General features: G+C 38.7%; 1 protein-coding gene across 1 annotated transcript in view; it reads right to left on the bottom strand.

Annotated features, from left to right (window-relative positions):
- LOC146306671 (copine-8) overlaps window positions 1–21601 on the bottom strand; it is a 113961-nt gene that overhangs the window by 37626 nt on the left and 54734 nt on the right. Inside the window, exons 7-10 of the mRNA XM_084710832.1 lie at window positions 8603–8666; window positions 7440–7543; window positions 6718–6822; window positions 1662–1703 (exon numbers count right to left, since the gene is read on the bottom strand). Of these exons, the coding sequence (XP_084566958.1) occupies window positions 1662–1703; window positions 6718–6822; window positions 7440–7543; window positions 8603–8666 (315 nt within the window). The remainder of the gene's footprint in view (window positions 1–1661; window positions 1704–6717; window positions 6823–7439; window positions 7544–8602; window positions 8667–21601) is intronic.

Raw genomic sequence — 21601 nt, 5'->3', positions numbered from 1 at the left:
CTCATCATTAAGGAGTCAATCTGTGACGGTGCTGCACCCAGCCTCCTTTACCTACTGGAAACACACACTAGTGTTAATTATGTGTGACTTGAATTAGATTAGCCGTGCGCATGTGCTGAATGATAATGTAATCAAGATAAGAAGTAATAACAAAATGTATTGTTGCATGTTTATTAGTGTTTACAAGAGCTGAGGTTATCATTTCATATCAGATTCATATCAACAACCTGTTGATTCAATAACCAAACTCAATAACAGCACAGAAATCATCTTAACAAACAGAACAGGAGATTATAAAGAGTCTGTTTAAAACACTGACTGTGTTGTTTTGTGTATCAAGGTGAGATCAGTCATTCCTTATTTATTTTCATTGTCGTGTTAACATTAAGATTATTATCTGTGTGCCTTGATAAATAAAGTGGTTTTTCCTCCTGGTCCTTTCCCTAAAAGTTATCACAGTACCATTCATTTTATCCTTATAAATCTGGCTTTCACATCACAAAATCTACCATGAATGTGGACTTGCACATATTTGATTATCCAGCACAGGACAGCCAGATGATTTCACATTCTCACTAAGGTTTTTGCCCGATGACACCATCTTTTCTGCTGGAGCCCTCTCTTGCATCAACAAAGTAATTCTACCGTACTATCGATTCCCAATCTAAAAGTAAATATATTTGTTATCCATCACATTAAAATGATCAGTGATTCTTCAGGTTCAGGGCAGGTTTCTTCATGTTTTCAGACTGTCCTCTTGTCAGACAGGTTTAGAACAATGTTGCATCCAAATGATACAGTTTGACCTGATGAAACATGTCCTGCAACTAAATGTACTTTGTTAAAACAAATTTTTTTCAAACTCAAAAAGCATTACCGGACTGACAGCGGGGGCTGAGATCCTCTCCTTTTTAGATGTCATGTTCTTACAGCTCTCAACAGCTCAAATTAATGGTGCCAGTGAGTACACATTAAGTGCCTGGCGCAGTACGGCTAAATCCTTGAAAAACAATCTGTAAGGACAATATATTGACTCTAGTTTTCTCGTGCTTGTATGTTTAGTTCCCTCTATTTTGTCTACCTGTATGTTTGTTTGTCATGTATTTTATCTTTCATTATTTCCTTATGGGAACATAACACTTACCTTATCTATCCCTTCTCTTTGATATTTATAATTAAAAAACATACACCTGATTTAAAGTAATTAATACAAAATAGTCAAAAATGTTTTGCTTAATGTTTTTTGGCACATGGCTCTTACTTAGATAATAGCACATTAGCTGCTAAGATGCACTGGAATCTGTTTTGATGTCTGCGAGTCTGGCTCTGGTATTACCTGGCATTGGATCAGACATTTGTGGTATCGCCCACGCCTAAAACACAGTGGCTTCGTTCAAATTAATGAGGTGACTGTCAGTGCTGTGGTCTGCCTGAACAAAGCTTAAAGCTTTGTTTATACTTCTGCAGAAAAGCGACAAACAGCAAAGGTGTAGAACCATGTGAAAACAGAACTTGGCCAACCACGCATCAAGATCAGTTCAAACAAAGGCATTACTGGATCGCCAGATCAACTGTAGTCATGCTTTTCTCCATTTAAAGGGTTGTATGATAGTTAAACAACAAAAATAACAATGGAACTGGGCAAATAAAAGAGGAATTACCTGCCATCTCGGTCCCAGTCGTACACCTCCACCTTGATTGTTCTGTTGAGAGAGGCACAAGATGAGGATCAGATTTAAAAAAAAAAAAAAGAAAGAATCTATTTGTTTTCTTTTCCTGAAAAAAAAAACAAGTCCATTGATGTTTCTCCTGATATGCATCTAGTTTTGATATTTCTTGAGGTATTGTAATGTGCATTTGCAACATATGTTAGAGGTGAAAGATGACACAATAAAAGAAAAAAGTTTTTTCTCCTGAGTACAACTGAACTGACTCACGATAATAATATTCAAAGTGCTAAAATGCTATCTTCTATACTTATACTGAAATCATAAAATATACATAGATGTCGTGTCTGGCACTTCTTTTGCCATTGTTGTCATGAAGCCATTAGGAGAAGCAGATCCATTCTGCAGCTTATCTCTATTCCAACACATTGTCTGTCTGTCACTGTATTTGCCTCCGGTAATGTGCTCTCCTCATCTCCAAATACATCTATTTCTGCATCCCATTATAGCTTACAAGGAAATGGAAAAGAAAACAGTCCGCGAGACGCAGACACACTCTGTGCTATCACTCTATCTTCAATAGGAGGGTCATTTCTCTACGACAAAGGCTGGAGAGCGATACATAGCGCACGAAAGGGGTGAGGCTAAAGGATAACAGAACAGAGACTGAATTAATATATACAGAGCAAAAGGCTCTCTGCTGGAGATAAAGGAGGAGGGAGCGTGCAATGGGAAAAGAAGACGGTGTGAAGACGTCTCAGAACCTGACAGAAAATAAATACGGTCAGAGCGACAAAATAATGTACCCTCTCGAACCGTTACGTTTAGCTTTTTGACAGTAGGAAATAGAGATGCATCAAATCTGGAAGAATAATATAATGTGCTATCAGAAGTTTGTGACCAGACATGAATTTAATTTGACTTACTCACTGTTAAAAAGTAAAGCAACCTGCTGCGAAGCTCTGCCGACTTGACACAACTAAGGGCTAATTTGTCGTTGTGAAGATGTGCCATCTTAAGTTTGTCAAACTTACCATTACTATTCAGATCTATTCATGTACTTAGATGGATAGATCCTGACAGAAAACTTGAATTCTTACATTAAATGAACTGGAAATGTTCTTATAGATTTAAAACACAGATCAACAGCACTGCATGCGTAAATCTGATTAGCAATGTTTAGTTTGACAAACATAAAATGGCATTTTGAGTAAACTAAAGTACATGCATAGATCTGAATAACACTGTTAAGTTTGACAAATTTAAAACAACACTTTGAGTGAACTTCTTAAACCGAGTTGACACAAAAAATAGTCCTTATTTGAGTAAAATCAAAAAGGCTGGTTGCTTTACTTTGTTAAAATTTTCTCCACTTTTCTTTTTTTTACAGTGCTGCAATTGCTTTACAGCTTAGACAGTTTTCTGTGACAAGTGGTATCTAATTCAAAACCTCAGCCAAGACTGCACTTTTCCATCGTCCCCATCTGTCAGTATGAGCAGAGGTGGAAACACAAACCATCGTTAATGTGCATTAGAGCCGCTTAGAGAGCCAGATGCACATTAGAGGACAGAAGACGTTACATTTAAGGAGTGGGAGGGAGGCTGGCTGATAGTGACGGGACACTCTGGGGATGAATGTGGCTCCTGGTTGGCGCAACACTTTCTCCTCAGGAGAAAACGGTACGTGCCGAGCTGCGCGTGTGTTTACGTGAGTTTATGGGCATTTGTCTTATTAAGTCAGTGTTGTGACACATCTCAGTAGGAAACAACCCGTCACTCTGAGCTTTGATGATGTGACAGGAAATTGACAATGATTTCACTCGTTAATCTTATGGCCTGCGTGTGTGTGTGTGTGTGTGTGTGTGCACAAAGCACCTATGAGCAGATAGACACAGTTCTCTATTGTTTGCCAGCTTGAGCTCATCCTTATCTCTACTCGCAGGCTGCAGAGAGACCGACTCAGTGTGTGAGTGTGTGTGTGTTTATATGTGTTTGTACTGTACGTTCAGTCCACTGTGAGTGTCCTGAGTCCCCCACTGATAAGGCATGGTGGGACTCAACTCCCCTAATAAGCTTATTGGACTAAACTTCAGATCAATGCTGCTGTCTGCTAGCTAAGCTAAACTAAACCCTGTTGTCTGCTTCTTTGTGCCTTTTTCACAACACAGTGGCGATCAACACAGGAGATGGACACAAAGACATGATCATTTGTTTTCTCATGTGGAGATGTAGTGTAAACCCTGTGCTTTCAGCGATGCAAAATAACTTTAAAGGGACGGAAACACAGATAATCAGAAGGCACGTGGATTTTAAAAGGAAATGAGAAATGAAAATACTTTACTTCATGTTTTTTTTTTTTTAATCTTCTAATAACTTCCAAGATGTTTCATGGAAAGAAACATTTTACTTGGTACTAATTAAAATGAACACAGAGACTTCAGTTGGCACATTTTGAATGAATTAATTCTAATTAACTTCTAATGTAACCTAGAGACCTTTCAGTCTGAGCACTGCAGAGCAGCTGAACTACAAAATTCTTGTTTCCTTCTTTAGTTCTAATTTCCAATAAGAAATGAATAATGATGGAATACTTACTTTAAGTAGTAGGTTTAAAATTAAATTCACTTTTCCACAAAAATGTGTGCCAAAGTATAGTAATTTTGAAAAATATTTTGGAAAGTGTTGCCTAAAAATACCTAAATGAAAAAAATCAAATGATACAAAAATAGCACCCTTTCAAAATAAGATAGATGTTTAGAATTGCAGTTCTATCAGCCATAAATACAGCTTCCCTCGGAGACTGCTGTCCATCACAGAATCAATAGTCCTAGTTCCAGTGGTCTTGACCCTCTTTCATGCAGAAAATCCACCCTGAGCTAGAGAGAAGCAGGAGGACACTAATCTACTCATCATCTTTATATGCTACATTCAAGCTTTGTATTATTTTGCATCAGCAAAGTTGTCAGTTCTTTGTCGCCTTGCTGTGCTCTAAAAGCCTCCAGACTGTCAGTCGGATATATTAACTCGAGCCACTACCAACAGTTAATTTGAAGTCATATTCTACATGCTCACACTGAGCGTATGAAAGCAGTGCTTGCCTGTCTCTTTCCTAAATGTCTTCACATTCACAAGAGTTTCATAGAGCAGAAACATAAAGTCCTGCCTCCGGTCAAAAGCAAACTGCTGCCAGTATTTTAGATGAGTTATCTTAGTGCAGTTTCATCTCCTGTTTATTTTCTCCGCTTTCTAAAGAGCCACAAAACAAACATAAAATCACATACCACGTTCATACTACATAGGTGGAGGAAGAGCAATTACAATGATAGACATATTAAAACAACTTTAAAGACAAAAGATGTGTCTTTAGGGGCAGGATGACACTTGTTGCTGCGGTGCCAAAATAAAAGCAGAGAAATGTAACCGACTTGCTGAAGAAAACGTCTGCTTCATCTCTTAGTAAACTACTGAACGACATACAAGCCACACAACCAGAAAATAATGTTACTTATCAGACCAAAAGCCAGTGAAGTATAGCCCTGAATGCATCATCTAGATAAGACTGCAGTTACAGGCTTCATTCAGTAGTGGTTCCACTATGCTGCGGTGTAGAAGTAGAAGAATCTCGACTGAAATGTGTCAAAGTATTGACTTTGATTAAAACTGCTACAAGAAATTCTGAAGAAAGAGAGTTGATACTGACATTTTGGGTTGAGGACTTGGCCCAAGTCACCAGCACCAACCCAAAACATCTGTATTTGACAAGCTGGGAACGAGACTCAACAATCAGCTATATTTCTTCAGAATCTCTTGTAGCAGCTGCAGATGTTCCTTATGGAAAACCAGGCTGTTGATCAATTATCCAAAGGAAAACCAAATAGCAAAGTCATACATCCAAAGTTATATTTCAAGGAAATATAAAAAAATACTAAACACAAAGATATTACGACTTTGTAGTTTGAAACAGCTTCATACATTTTTCATTCGAACTGCAACTAAATGAATGATATTTTCAATAGTGCCTTACAAAATAGAGTGAATATATTTTTCATTTGAGTGGCCTCAGAGGAATTTAATCCAGACCACCACTATGATACACTTCTGTCAAAAACATTTATTTAATCACCGTTCCTAAGGCGATGGTAGACAATAAAAGGCTGCATATATGAGTGTGTTTGGATGCACACAGTGTCTAAGCTCATTGTGAATAATCCTGTCAGCACAAACACTACATTACATTATGCAGATAAAGGTAGAAACGAATGAGTATATAAGCTGTTTATTATTTCTGTGGTCCAGTAGCTCCTGCAATATTGCAGACATTTGGGTTTATCATACGAGAAATGTAATTTCTTGTACTCAGAAATAAATAAAAGGTGTGTGGGCATCTATGTATTGGTGCATGTAATGTGCACACATTCTCTTTTTTGTCACAAACTGATAAAAAGTTGTTCACAAAAAGAAGAAAGAAATATGTCTTGAAAAGAAGTACTAAAGTTTGTATGGAACACTTGTTTCTGTGCTTAATTAACCATTATATTTCATATTGTTGTGATCAAAATGGTAAAGTGACTGCATTTCTATTCTTCTGACTACTCAAAGTGTTTTACAGCACATGTCAACATTCACACACAGACTCAGGCCGCCATGCAAGATGCCAACCACCTCATCAGGAGGAGTTTCTAATGCTCATTTGCACACACACGCCCACACCACTGGCCTTCAGGAGCAATTTGGGGTTCAATTTCTTGCCCAAGGACACTTAAAGGAGCCGGGGTTCAAACTACTGATCTTACAATTAGCGGAAGACCCGCTCTGCCTCTGAGCCACAGAGTCCCACCGAAGAGACAAACCTCTTTGGCGAGCGACAGCCGACAGCGTTAACGCTGTGTGAGACCATTAGACACTGCAGGAACATCCATCATATCAGCAGTGTTGCCTTGCATGCTTTTTCAGTATGTCAGAGCCTCGATGGTTCAGAGGGTTCTCTAGGCTGTTCTTCTTTAGTCGAATTGCTATAATATTCAGCATCTACAAAAGGAATAAGACTCACCTGTCATAGTCACCATTGCAAAGAGCCCGAACTGGGATCTTAAAGGCCTGCCACACTGGGTTCAACGTGTTCTTCACCACCTCGGTCTTATGGCAGATAGTAAACCTGCAGAGGGAGAAAAAAAGAGATTGAAAAAAGCAAAAAGGGGAAGGCGAGAAAAAATAGGAAGGCTGGAGCGGAGAGAAAAATAAGTGAGATTTAAGGAGTATGTAGTTGAGAAATACACATGAGAGGGGATAAAGTCGACTTAAAGATTAAATTTCCACTAACTTTCTACTAACTGAGTGTAGAAATGCTGGGCTGGGGATCTAAACTACAGCTCTGACACACACACACACAAAAATACACACACAAACACAAACTGCAAAGAGGTAATTTCATTAGTCCTTTGGCTAGCAGGTGGACCTGGTATCTTCCGCCCTCAGAGCACAAGGTCTTATCTGACTTGTCACACACTGCCGGGCGGAAAAAAGAGGATCGAAACACACACGCATACACACAAACACACACACACACACAAAATCTATGTAAACATACCACATCACTGCACTTCCACATGTAATTCACACACATGCTTAAACAGGCAGCGCAGCTTTTCATCTGAGGCAAATCAATGAAACCAATTTCCTTTGGATGCAGGGGAGGATTAAACCAAACATGAAAGGAGAGAAGGAAAGACGGAGGATGAGTGAAGGAGGAAGCGTAGGGAAGGGGGAACTCACGTGCCGTCCTCGTTGCTCCTGTAGAAGACGAGGAAGGGGTCGGACTTGCCAAAGAAATCCTTTTTGTCCAACTTGTTGCCGCAGAACTGCATCATCACTGATTCCTAATGAGCAGAGAGAGACAAAGACAAAATACCCTCTCAGTTAGAGAGATGTCAGTTTAGGGAATAAATCCACTTTTGGATACTTACCTTTAAGGTGTGTCTACAGAAATGTAAATACACACATATGATACGATGAATTAAGATGGTTTGCTGGTGAAGTTCACACTTACAGATGTGCATGTCACAGAGGAGTGGATCGCTGCCCATGATGGAGGTCTGTGCTCTTTTTTTTTTTTTTATTATTATTATTGAAAGATTGTTTGTGGCGTGCTATGGAGCCCCAAAACTGATTCAATGTTTGCCGAGCGGGAAAAAATAGGACACCGAAGATAAAAGATGAGAAATAAATAGAGTTCATAAAACACAAATAGAGGAGAAAAATTAATTTTAAGATTAAATTCATCTTATCACCTGGATGCAGGTAAAGGAAAATAATATAAAAAGTCCTATTACCAACTGACTGGGAGTGAAAGGAAAAAGAAAAGCTTTTTATTTCTTTTCACATTCTATGATTTATTGATGTATTCAGCTGTATTTGTGACTCATATGATAGATCTTTTATTTATTTTGTGAGTGACAGGACTCCATACTCATTCTAATGTCTCAACATGCAAACTGGAACAATCATCCCCATAATTACGAAATAGATTACCAACAAAACACAATACTAGAAATGCAGCATGAAATGCCAACAGCTGCTTTTAAGTGCTATTAAATGTTTAAGTATTTTAGAGGGGCTTTTGTTATTTATGAAATATTGAAACAAAGGTCAAAGGGGCGTCTCACGCCATTTGAATTTCCTCTTAAAGCTGTAAACACACTATTTACATTCAAAATTCAGACTTTTTCCACAGCCTTTCCACCTCCAATCTGCCGATAAAAATGTCTTTCCCACTTCTACAAATGAGGAAAAAACCTCAGCAGACATGAAATGGTGAAAATGTGTGACAAACAAGAAGAGAAAGGAAGAGATTGACAGAGACCAAGCAGGAAACAGATGCAGAAAAGATGAAGAAACAGCAGACACAGGAAGAGAAGAGACTTTCCAGGAATCCTCACCCTGCAGTTGTTCAGCTCCTCGGCTTTCACAATAATGGTCCCGCATTTCTTCCCCTGGATGCCTCTGTACACAAGACACAGCACAGCAAAGGGTTAAGAGATCACAATCACATGGATACTGTATTTGGCATGAAAATGTTGTTCACTCTACATGTATCCTTCCTCCTATACCTCTGCTGTTATCTGCACTCAAGGCCAAAGGTCAAGTTTACAGCACGGAATAATAATCGAAAGACATCTCGTATGTCCTGACTGGAATTTCCATCTTGACATCAGCACAGCATCTACTGTGAGGAGAGGAGTCAATGAAAACGCTACTATTTCTATATTTCAGTTTTAATACACATCCAAGAGAAGGTTCTGGGCTGGATGCCAACCTTCCCACAGCAGGATGGGAACCTGCAAATTCTTGTTTGTTTACTCAGCGATGCTCCATTCTGGCGCTCTGGTGTGTGGACCACAGGATATCAGAGACGTGCAAAAATAGAAACGAGTAAAAAGTAAGATTCTTCCCCAAGAAATCAGCACAATCAGGCTTGTGACATTTTTCAATAATTGCAGTTGATTACACCTCGGTTGTGATGAATATCATTACTCTTGTTTGCGTGAAAGTACAAAAAAAGATCTAATAGATGACACTGCATAAATTCTGACTCGTGGTTATTAGTCACTCAACTTATAATAATAAAGTATAGTGGCAGCTTATGGCGATTGACATACAGGATGATAAACCAGCTAGATCTATACCATGCTCCTTATTAGAAGGCCCAGATTATCAATAAGGTAATCAGTTATTCCATCAAAAAGTCAACCCTGGTCCGGACAATCATGGGTGGAAATCTGTGGCCACAAATTAGACTTTCTGTTGTGTTTATCTGTTTCTTTATCTTCATATTTATATGCTGTTTTATGTCATTTATGGTGCTGTGATATTCTGGAAATACGTGAAAACTAATGAAAAGTTGTGGACATAATAATGATAACAATTATAACTTTAAAAAGCATGTTTTTATCACACCTTTTAACAAAGTGCTTTGACAGGCAAAGCAAGGCAGGGACTCATAACAGAAGCTAAACACAAGGCCAAACAAGATCAAGACCAAATAAAGATAAAATTAACTCAAGAAGACAGAAAGACAGTAAATAGCAGGATGCAGACTGCCAAAATAAATAGAATATAAATCAATGTGTATATGACAACATATATATTTTATTTTATACTGGTCTTTCAAACAGATGTGAAACAGATGGATCAGTTTCACTTGTGAGATAAAGTGTGACTGATTAACGTCACTGCCACCAAACCTGGCTCATCAGCAAAGACGAAAAATCAGGCGCCGCACTGCAGGTCCAACGTGGCATTTTCATATAATTTCCTTCAGAATGTGGCCTCAGATGACATTTCTTTGCTGTGTGTGTAGAAACATCAGAACTGCTGATCAACGCCGCGGATACGTTTGATTTACAGTTAGAAAAACATTGCTGAGCTGAAGGGCTTAACACTGACCAGACCTACACCTTTTTTTTTTTTTTTTTTAATAAAACGAGACAGATTAATGTCGGGAACTCACACTTAAATGTGAAGCACATCAGGAAGTAAGACCTACTGGAAATGTCGTGTTTATGAACACAACCCTGTTCCCTCTCCTCATGGAAAGTTTTACTACTTCACACTGCCCTGCAACTTTTCCAAGATACAAAAGGGTCGCTGTGGAGCATGAGGCGTTTATGTTTGTGCATGAGTGTTAGTAAATGAGTGGACTTTGCTCTTGTTGGTAAGGGAAAGTGTGTGTGATGTGCGTGAGTGTGTCCAAACTGACCGAGGTGGTGTTTTTATAAGGGCGTGTTTTACTACTTAATAGGACAGGTGGCGATAGGTGATGCATGTGTATCTGTAAGCACTTTCACTGAATGAACGTCGGGTATTGAAGGTGAAGTCAGTGACATCATTAACAACCCCACCTCACCCCGTACACAAACACACACACACACACACCTGACTAATTTCACTGTCTAAAAACAGCAAATGTTCTTTTTGGTCTGTTAGGAAGCAGAAAGAGCAGACTGTTTAGTGTCATCCATTCCTTTTTATCCACTTCAACTCATGTGTTTATGCTGTAAAGACACTTGCAAAAACTCTTTCATTTCATTTTCTTACTGGTAATCAGATGAGACTGGAGTTTACATTATCATTATTTATGGAGCTAAACAAAATATTTTAAGATGATGTGTTTTCAGATGTAAGTCAAATATTCACTGTCCTTTTGGCTCCACTTTGGTCTCCACCAGCTCCAATATTATTAAGTCTGCTCTATATGAAATGTTCCTGAGATAACTTGATGCCTGAGGTGAATATCTAACTCTTTAGCTGCTCAATGCTCTACTATAATCACCAATCAGTTGTTAACTTTATTTATTTGTGTGTTGTTTGGTGCTGGGCGGGGAGCACAGTGGATTTAAAAGAGCCTTTTCACTTAAAACAGCATATTCATATTATTCATTAGCTTTAAAAGCTTATTCATATTTTTTCTTTCTTGTTTTTTTATCATATATCATAATATCAAATATTTAATTAGATTTACACTGAGAAAAATCATAAAAAACTTAATTGAAATGATTAAAATGCTTGTTTTCCTGTGCAGCTTTACTTTGGTTAAAAAGAGTCTTTTATGTTTCAATAACTCATCACCTACAGTGACAGTGATGTATCTACTGCCATTACAATTTTCAGAGCAGAGTAAGTAGTTAAAGGAAGCCATCCATGCATAGGAGGAAGAGCAGGACGACATAATTTGACATAACTTTTGAGAGGTCTTGCAATCTGACAAAAAGGGGCCTGTCGTCTGATGAGCTCCACTCTCAGAGACCCACCTGGCAGAAATCGACTCAGGCAGTCATTTAGACAGCCCAGAATTGGGGTCGAGGACCTCAGCGTGAATGTAATTCAAGGCTCTTTTACTCCAGCGGGGCGAAATGCTTTCGAAATGGCAGACGTATCAAAATGAAATAGATCCTGGAATCGATGCTTTGCATTGAAGAGCCTTTTTCATTCCTTTTTTTTTTTCATTCACAAAAGCAATACCTTTTTCTCTGGTGATCTAACAATGGGAAAAACAGATTTTCCTCTTTTCTTTCTTTTTTTGTTCTCTGCTTTTATTTCCAGGCAGGACCAGCAGGTGGGGGTCACAAGATTTCTATGCATTAGGTGGGTAAATGAGAAAAATATATTCAGAACATGACTGACTGAGATTAATTAAGGATTAAAGGAAGAGGACCTTGTTCACCTGCTTAACACAGCAAACACAATCACAGTTTGCCATAACAGAGATCTACTCAAAGTACTTGCTTCTGTGGCAGAAAAGGCAGAAAACATGATTGATTTCTTGTCTGTTATGTGAGACTCTTGTTGTGGGGGCTTCAGAAGAAAAACAGATAAACTGTATCAAAAACTTGACCACCACAAAATCATGAGAAATCACTGATCTCTGGAGCAATTACAGAAAGCCGTCTCCAGAAAGCACAAGCATGACCAGAGAAGAAGACATGGTCAGAAAAAAATCAATATGGCAGTAGTGATAAACTTCTGGCCCCCTCATCCCCTCCCTCTATTTTCTAGTTCTTTCATTCCACTTTAAACAACCCCTCCACTGAATACAATTAAAATAAAATTATTTTTAAAAATGTACTGTATGTATGTATTTCTTGCTATTTGCTGATCTCCCATGCCCACAAAAGACCAGCATGCTGAACAATATTTCTGTACTGGCAAGTACAGTGACAGAGTGGTGTGCAAACTCTGAGTTTAACAAAAGCAGCAAAGACAAACACGATTCATCAGGGGTATTAATGACCAGTTCAAAGTTACAGAGGAGCTGCTGACTTTCTGTCTAATGCATGGCTATCTAATGTATATTAAGCTGTATAGAAACTGCATTTTTGCATTTTTGTTAAATATGACAAAAATATGTACATAATAAAAAACATAACAGTACATTTTCAGTACTATGTCTTCACTAAAGTGAAGACATGATGATGCTGATTTGAGTTTGAGACCCCTGCTCTAGGAGATAATATGATCCCCTAACACCAAGTTCTAATGTCATTAAACATACCACAGCTCTCCAGGCATTTTGTCTGACCTAAAATACCAGTAATGTTCTCTTGAAATACCAGTAATGTTCTCTTGAAATCCCAGTTACGACTCCCACTGAAGCGACCTCTTTGGTTTTAAGCAGCAGAACAGTGGAATCACTTTGTAATGATGCAGCATCTCTTGAGGGAGAGGTTAGCCCGTTCTGCTGCACTCTGGGTGATGTTGTGTGAAGTATTTACACAGGCGTGCCCTGGGATTATTAACATCCTCTTGTAAACAACTGACCTTTTCTAGTAAAGTGACTCTAATGAAACCCAGAGCAAATTTAGTGCCACAGAAACACCCAAAAGGTCCCAACCAACCACCTGAAAAATATTTTCCATGACTTGACTTCTTCTCACCATAATTTGGTGCAAAAACAAATCATGACATGAAACCATGACAGTTATTTTATTGTTACTTCTGTTCAGAAATAAGTTTCTGGAGTTCTGCCCTGTCAGCTAAAGCTGCAACGATTAATCGATTAATTGTCAACTATTAAATTGATCAGCATCTATTCTGATAATTGTTTAATGGGTCTGAGTAATTATTTAAGAAAAAAAAAAGACATAATTCTCTGACTCCGGCGTCCTTGCTGTGAATATCTTCCATATTTTTGGATCGCGGGCAAAAACAAACATTTTTAGGGTGTCGTATCGAATGAATTGATTAACAAAGAAAATAATGAACTAATTGACAATGAAAGCGGATTAAGTGCTGGTTCTCGATACCCATCCCTGTGTGTGACATGCATGAGAAACATGTAACAGCAAACCACAACACTGACAATAAAACTAAAAAAACACTGGAGTGTTGGGTAAATACTGGTTAAAAGTCCTGTTATACACATGACTTTGCTGTTTTGTTCAAGTGACTGTACTGTGATAAATAAGAGGTTTTGACCTCTAACTTAAACTTATCTAATTTCCAACAATATCAGGCTCCCTCTATTCACCTCTCAGTGAGGACCATGTTTGAGTCAGACTGGTTTCTTTTAATCACACTAGGTAAGCATCCTGATACTTACAATAAGTTAATGTGGTTCCTACAACCTCAAAATGAAAAATGCATGACAACACTTGCTTGAAAATATAATTATACTCACTAGTAACCCATGAGATTAAAGTTACACTGTCTCTTTAGTTTAAAACATATCTGTCTTTGGCCAACATCTTTCCCTGCCAACGCTTCAGCTGCAAAAGAAGGAAACTAAAACAGGAAATTTGTACTACAAAGACGTTGGAAGATATCCACTTGATTTGACTTCCTCAGGCCGCTGAAGCCTCAAATTAACTTCAGATAAGGTTTTGAAAACATTTTTGTGCAAAATCAGAACTGTGGATTTTGTCCTCCATCGTTTACACTGAAAACACAAACACTTAATCTGTACTACATGTGTCAAAAAAAATGTTAGAAGTAAAAGCACTAATTCAACTTCTTTATTCAAGTAAAAGTGAAAAACTACAGGCTCTGAAATATATTTTCAAGTCTAAAAGTAAAAGTCGCCCGCTGAAGGACATTTTTATCAGCTATTTCTGTGCACAAATAACTGAACCTCATCTTTTCTCCACGGTCAAGTCTCTGTCTGTTTCATCTTGTTACGTCTCTTTAGTTGTTTTGTCTTGTTACATCCTTTACAATGTTTGCATCTTCATATGTTTTTGCCCTTTTCATCCTGTCATGCTGTTTATGTCATTTTCGTCTTGTTTTACTGGTTATATCTTTTACTTCATTTTAGTCTTATTAGGTCTCCTCATGTTTGTGTTTTAGTCCTGTTACATCTGTCATGCATGATATGCATTGATGGATATGCAAAGAAATAATCCTTTCTATGTGCTATTGTCCCATCAATTTAGGTTGAAATCAGCCTTGATGTTGAGAAGGCTGAGCACAAAGAGGCAGATAATCAACTCAAATGCATTAAAACTTAAGTAAGACGCCTGTTTTGAAAATGCAAGAAGTAGAGGGTACAGATATTTGTGTTTAACTGTGTTTTTAAAAAAGTGCACTTAGTTACTTTCCACCTCTGTTAGGAAGGGATCAGTTAATGGCCAGTATGAACAGGTAGAACCACAATAAATTGCAAAACCTCTTTCAAGGTACAGATGGGCACCTTACTGGTGTTTTAAGACAACAGGAAGTTGCAGTAAAGACAGATGGAGTACCTACCCTTTAAAGACCACCGTCTTTTACATTCAAATTAAAAAGCTGCACTTAAAAATAATTGTTTATGTGTATGTATCAAATAGGGCTGGGTTTCAATAAGAGTGCCAGTGCCCTTAAAGTGATACCAGTACCAAAAGAGACTTTCAAAAGTTTTAGTGGCATCCCAGCACACTGAACTATCAGGTCCTTCAAATACACATCCAGAGGGCGCAGAAAGTTCAGTGGAACATTCATGACTGTTTCACATGATGAAACAATACCCAGCGTTGTGTTAAACATACAACACGAAAAGGGAGATTCCTTTACCATCTGACTGTCAGTGAAGGGAGGCCCCTAACTAAGGAGAAGCACAAGTACAACTTTTTTAAAGTCTTAGTAAAACTCTCGTTTCTTTTCTGTCTCACACCTTCTTAGTCTAAATCATGTCATCTTGCTGCAACAATATGGCGGGAGAAATAGTTAAAGACGCACCAACACACACACACACACACACACAAGTGCCCAGAATCCATGTCACCATGACAACTCTGCCGAGCCGGGGCCCCCACTGCGGGATATCGAATGGGATTCCTCCGCTCGTTATTTCCTCACATGCTCATTCTCGCTCCTCTGTTTTTCAGAGCCGTGATCATTATTCTGGCTGAGAGATCCGACTTAAAATAATTCCTGGGTGATAACCGATGCCGAGATCGTGTAGTTACTGGGATAAATAATGTATCTCTCAGTTTTGTCTCACACACGCGTGCATGCATACAGATGTGTGGAAGAGGACGAGTTCAAAGCTCAGATCCTAACAGAAATTCATGCTACACAATGTTTCCTAAATTGGATACTACCATTTATACCGCCTCTGGGAAAATGAGTTTTTCCACCTCTGAAAAGAAAATGATAACATATTGTTGTGCTTCAATCACTGTGAGAGTTTTAGTTATTTGATTAAATCCAGCATGGTGTGCTATTTATTATTACGACAATAGAGAGAAAACATCATTTGAGATGTTTAAGAAACCAGAAAATTGGTTCTTTAACTGTTATATTTCTGTGTTTAGAAATGACCAACAACAGAATAAGCTTAAAGGAACAGTTTGGATTTTTTTTTTTGGGTGGATTTGTTTGATTTACAGCACACGCTGGTCCACACACCCCGTTTGGAGAAGCAGAGGGGCACCAGCAATGTACTGCTCTGGACAGGATCAGGAACAAAAAGTATTTCAGCAACTTAAAAAAAAGATCCACTTAAAAAAATCTGCATCATTTTAGGTGTACACTATTTTTAGAATATTGTCACCACTTTACTTTTCTGGCAGATGGCACTTTTTGTCAAGAAGCTGACATTATATAATCCAAATATCACTCTAAACCAACCAAACTACATGAGCGAAATCAGTAATTTTACTTTGCAGAACACTGGAGCTTCTGATTTGCCGCTGCTTTGATCTGTCGGTTTATTTGTGTAATTGTGTGCCTTCTGTGTTTTAAAAGCATGGTTCGAATTCGCTGAAATCGCACGATAACATAAACAAACAGACAGATCGAGGCAGTGGTCATCCAGCAACTCCTGTGTTCTGCGAAGGTAACATTACTGATTTTACAATGGAGTTTGGTTGGGTTGGCTTATGCAACAGCAATTTCCCATCAGAAAAGGCTGTCTGATGGCAAAGTAAAGCAGTGAAAGCATTCTAAATATAGCATACACTTAAACTGATATTGATTTTTTTTTTCAGGTGGACCTTTTATAAGAAGCTAAGATATCTTTTGTCGTTGATTCTGATTCTTCTGAGCTTCTGTGCTGATATTCTTCTATTCCTCTCCAAACTGACCAACATCTGCTGTTTAATAACCCGACTATCTTCAAGTACCTCACACAACGCCACATACAATAATACAAACTATCCCTTTAATGTGTCTTTTGAATAAAAACTGAGCTTTTAGTTTTTATTCTCACTCGCAGGTAAATTGCTTTCCTTAGTTCATTCCTGACGCAGAAAACGACGCCAAAGTTGAGAAAGTGCTTCAGGAATATCTCTGTCTCTCTCCCTGTGTGTGTGTGTGTGTGCGCGTGAGAGAGGAAACACTGTGAATCCTCTAATCAAGACACATGGATTTGCAATCAGCGACTGGCGAGAGACGGGTAATTAAGTCTGGACCACTTCTGGGCTGCAGTGTAGCGCGCACACACACACACACACACAGGCACAAACAGGACACACGCCTTATACGCTCGTCATTTTCATTATATTCCAGATGAAGCGAGAATACCTGAATGATACATCAATTATAATTATAAAAGCATGAGAATCTATTCCTGGTCATGCCCTGACATGCACAATCATACACTTTTCCCCCGAAAAAGAAACTCATAACCATAATTCTCTCTGACAAAGGGAGCATTGACATCAAACCCATGTCACACCAGAGGCAGACAGAGAGTCTCTTTGTCCTCCCTTTATACTGTAAATCCTCACAATCAGGCTCGTATTCACAGCTATCAGCCTTTGTGTGTGTGTCTGCCTTCTTGGCTCACTTGAATCTAAAATTGTAGCCCACTTGGCTCTTCCATAGTTCACAGGGCTTCTCTCTGACCCCGTACGCACTTCAAATGAACACTGAAAGATGTTGTTTTGTGGGAACAAAAGAGGCACAGTGTTTAAAAAAAAAAAAAAAAAAGGGCGGTGAGCGTGTGAGGGCAAAGATTGAGAGCTGGAGAGAGAAGAATAGTGAAAGAAAAATAGGGAGAGCCCCTCGAAATGAACAACAGCATCAGTGACACACCACAAGCGAAAATGTGATCAGTAATAAAATGCAAATTCACTGCAAAATGTCTCAGGTGGTGTTCACCAAACCTAAGTGCTCTCATGCAAATTTAACCAGCCAATGAGTCAGTGCAACATTTTCATGTGTTTCTGCATTTCAGAAGTCAAAAGGAGCCCTCAGAAGAGCCGCGTCTCTAGTAGAATTAATGATGAGGTGACTGAATTGCAGTTTAAAGGCCAAGTAAGCTTAACTACATGTTGTGAAAAAACATATTTCAACATTTAAAATCTCATTCTCAGGCTGCACGCTGTGGCTCTGTTCAGGTGCGTCATTGTGTCTTTGCAAGATAAAAGAATAAACACTTGGAAATAAACACATTTGCTTTCTTGTTGAGAGGTAGATGAGAAGATTGGTATCGCTCTCATGTCTGAGCACCAAATATGAAGCTACAGCTGATTAGCTTAGCTTAGCATGACAAACTGGAAACATGGGAGAAGTTAGCCTGGTTCTGGCCAAAATCAATACAAAATCTGCATACCAGCACCTGTGAAGCTGACTAATTAACACCTTATATCTTGTTTGATTAATCCATTCAAACCCTGAGATATAAAAATGACACACTGTGGTTTTTGCAGGCGATTATCGCTCAGATTTTCTTTCTTCTTGCAGGTGCAGTAACTTCCTCTCCTCACAGCTGCTGGGTAACACAGCAAACTGTTGTCATTTTTACAGTTTACCAGCACACAAGGCTAGCTGTTTCCTACCATTTCCAGTCCTTATGCTAAGCTAAGCTAACCATCTCCCAACTCTAGCTTCATATTTACTGTACAGGTAAGAGTGTGGTATCAATACTCTTAAATAACTCTTAGCAAGAAAGCAAATGAGCAAATTCACATTCAGTCACATTTTGCTAATAAAGAATATCTCATATTAAATTTATTAGTAAAATTGTAAAGAACTTTAGAAATCTTGTTTACTTATCAGTTTCTTGGTGATGAAAAGAGGATTACTGCAAAAATCTGGTCAATCTGTGTTCAGATTTCAGGTGCAATTTTTATTTTCTTTATCTTTTCACATGTAAATGACTTTAGATTATGAGCTAGAGCAAACATCAGGTGTCATTGTGTGTTTATTAAGACGGTTACGATGTCCGAAGTCAGAGCTTAGACAAGAGAGTCCAAGAACTAAAAAACATCACAGTAAGATTCTGTACTGGCTTTACACGATGGCAACATTTTCAAGAACGGATTGAGTTGGGATACTGGAAATTTATTTAATGGATTGCAGGAAAGTAGAGGTCAAATGGAAATTAAAGGAAAAGAGGGACAACGGTTGAGCGGGACTGAGAGGAATCAGACAGCACAGAGACACACGTAACACATGTAATACATCCAGGAGCCACGCATCACAGGATACTGTTGTCATTGTTTTGCTTCATGGGGTTCTCAGTCTTTTTTCCCTCAGACACACACACACACTCCTGAATTGCCCACTGGAGTTTGATTGAACAATGTAATTAGCTGTAATTAGCACTCATTAAAATTGTTAAAGACCCCCCCCCCCCCCCCCCTGTCGTGTCAGGCGGCAGGTGTGTGTCTGACAAAGTCTACACACACACATACTTACATACATAACGCACAAAATCTCAGCAAGACAACAACTTCAACATCTGTGGCCTCTACGCTTTGTTTGTAATAAAAGTTGACAGCCATCCTATTTCTGCTCTCATGACTTCTTTAAAAACAGGATCTATTAAAGACCTACAGTAAATGGCACTTGTGGGATATATGAGTCCATTAAATGCATTTCAAACATCTTGATTTTTGTAGCTGCATATATTTGTATTAACATTGCACAATAAATGAAGAGTTCATGTCCTCAGCAGCTGAAAGTACACAACTCCTACGTGCTACTTAAACAGTCTGCACTTTCCTTTCCTATGAAGGTACAGAACATCTATTTTCTGCAACTATTCACACACAAACTTTTCTCTTAGTAATTAATATATCACGTACAAGACATTTATATTTTTTTTTTTACTTCACCTACAATTTCATGTAATTTTTCAAAAAATTGTCCTCAACATTTGATGCACCAAAGCTAAAAAAGGCCACGTGGTGTATTAACCCAGGAGCTTTCTGCACAGTGCTGCTTCACTGCAGCTACAACAAGCAAATACAGAAAGTACACAGTATGTACCAATGTCAACAGCCACTCAGAGGAAAATTACTGTAAGGTGAAACACAGAGAGAAATCAATCAAGTTATGTTGTATTTTTCTTTATCTCCATAAACATATACAAAATCACAAAAAAGAATCAAGCTTTAATGATCAAATAATTTATGCAATCTACTCTTACTCATTAGATGAAACAAGGCAACAAAGCAAAACCTCAAATAACAAACTTTAACTGAACAAGGACAAATTCAAGTCAGGACTGAGTCTAAATAACACTGAGGATGAATCTAGACCAAGACTAACAAAATAGCTCCATTCCAAGTGCAACTACGTAAGGGTGTGTGTCGGTATATTTTTCCTTTTTCTGGCAAGAGAACTGGGGAGCACTGAGATGAAGCAGTTGTGCAGTGAGAGAGAAAAGCGTTATTTGGACACAAGTCCTGAGGCTGCTGTTTCAAAATCAAAGAATACATTTAGAAATCAGAGCACTCGCACAAGAAAGCAGCACTCGCGGAGCACTCGATATTTTTTGGAATTTCTGAAAGATTCTCTGTCAATATCAGCAGGGGGGCAGAAACAGAAACAGTTCTCTTTTTCTCACTCGGCGCTGTCCATGGTTCCGAAACAACAGCGGCGCTGTCCATTGTCCACTCCAAAGATAAAATGAAATCACACAAATATTGGTCAATTCGTGACCTTCCAAAATATTGGTAAGCAGTGATGTCTTGTCTACAAATTTAAAGGCCTGGTCACACATATGTGAATACAGGAAGGAGCGGCCATCAACTGCTGAGGTGAACAGCACACATACGTCTTTGCTACTGGTATCGGCTGCGACTCCAGACTCTCAAAAGTTCTCCAAAGTTGACATGAAGAGAGGATGCAAATTCGTAGCCACTTCCCTCACTTTTAACCTGAACATGTCCATGTCTGACCGTCTGTCTGATCAGGTATATGACATCATAAAGTTAAAAAAGGGATGGCACTATACATATCATTAGCGGTGATGTTCAGCCCAAAGGAGTTGCTGGATGTAGCTGGTTACTATTATTAGCTCACAAAACAGAGAGGTAGAGGTTGAGGATGTGTGGAGAGGGCAGGGACTATTTGCATATTCATGAATCCTTGAATACTAAATGAAGGCAAGGTGTAGAGCTGTATGTACGTCATTTTAACAAGGCATTTGAACTTATTTTGCCAAAAAAAATATCAGATGCAATTAATCACTTCTTGCAGAGCATTTTGTATTGTTTAAAACATGACTGGAGGTGGATTTTCACACCTTTCATGATTAAAATAGGAGCTTTTTTAGCCACACATGGCCTTAAATTTATTTCAGGATTGTTTATTGTGGCTTTGACGTACATTCTTAATAAAAGCTCCTCAGAATATGGAGGAGCAATGGTAGTTTTGCTGTTAGTGTCAATATTTCCAATTGACTACAAGTATGTGTACGGCATCTGTGTGTGTGTGTGTGTGTGTGTGTGTGTGTGTGATGTGGAGCAGAGGGAGGGAGGGATTTCTTGAACAGCGCTGCAGGGTAGACAACATCGTTTTGCACTTTAGAGGGGTCCATGGTGCACATATCAGCATGTACGCACACACACACACCCTGCACATGGCATGGACAGACAGGTGCTCCCTCTCTCTCTCTGAGCGGGAAACCTGCCACTGCAATCACCATGGCGATTGCTGCTCAAGTGGATGACAGCGTTGCTTTGAAACGAATAGGAATAGTGGAGCCTGGAGCGCGCGCGCACACACACACA

The sequence above is a fragment of the Lutjanus erythropterus genome, chromosome 22 (genome assembly GCF_056507025.1).
Source record: "Lutjanus erythropterus isolate fLutEry1 chromosome 22, fLutEry1.hap2, whole genome shotgun sequence".
Taxonomy (NCBI): domain Eukaryota; kingdom Metazoa; phylum Chordata; class Actinopteri; order Lutjaniformes; family Lutjanidae; genus Lutjanus; species Lutjanus erythropterus.
The sequence above is the reverse complement of the archived record's forward strand: the minus strand, read 5'-3'. Positions and strand labels throughout refer to the sequence as shown.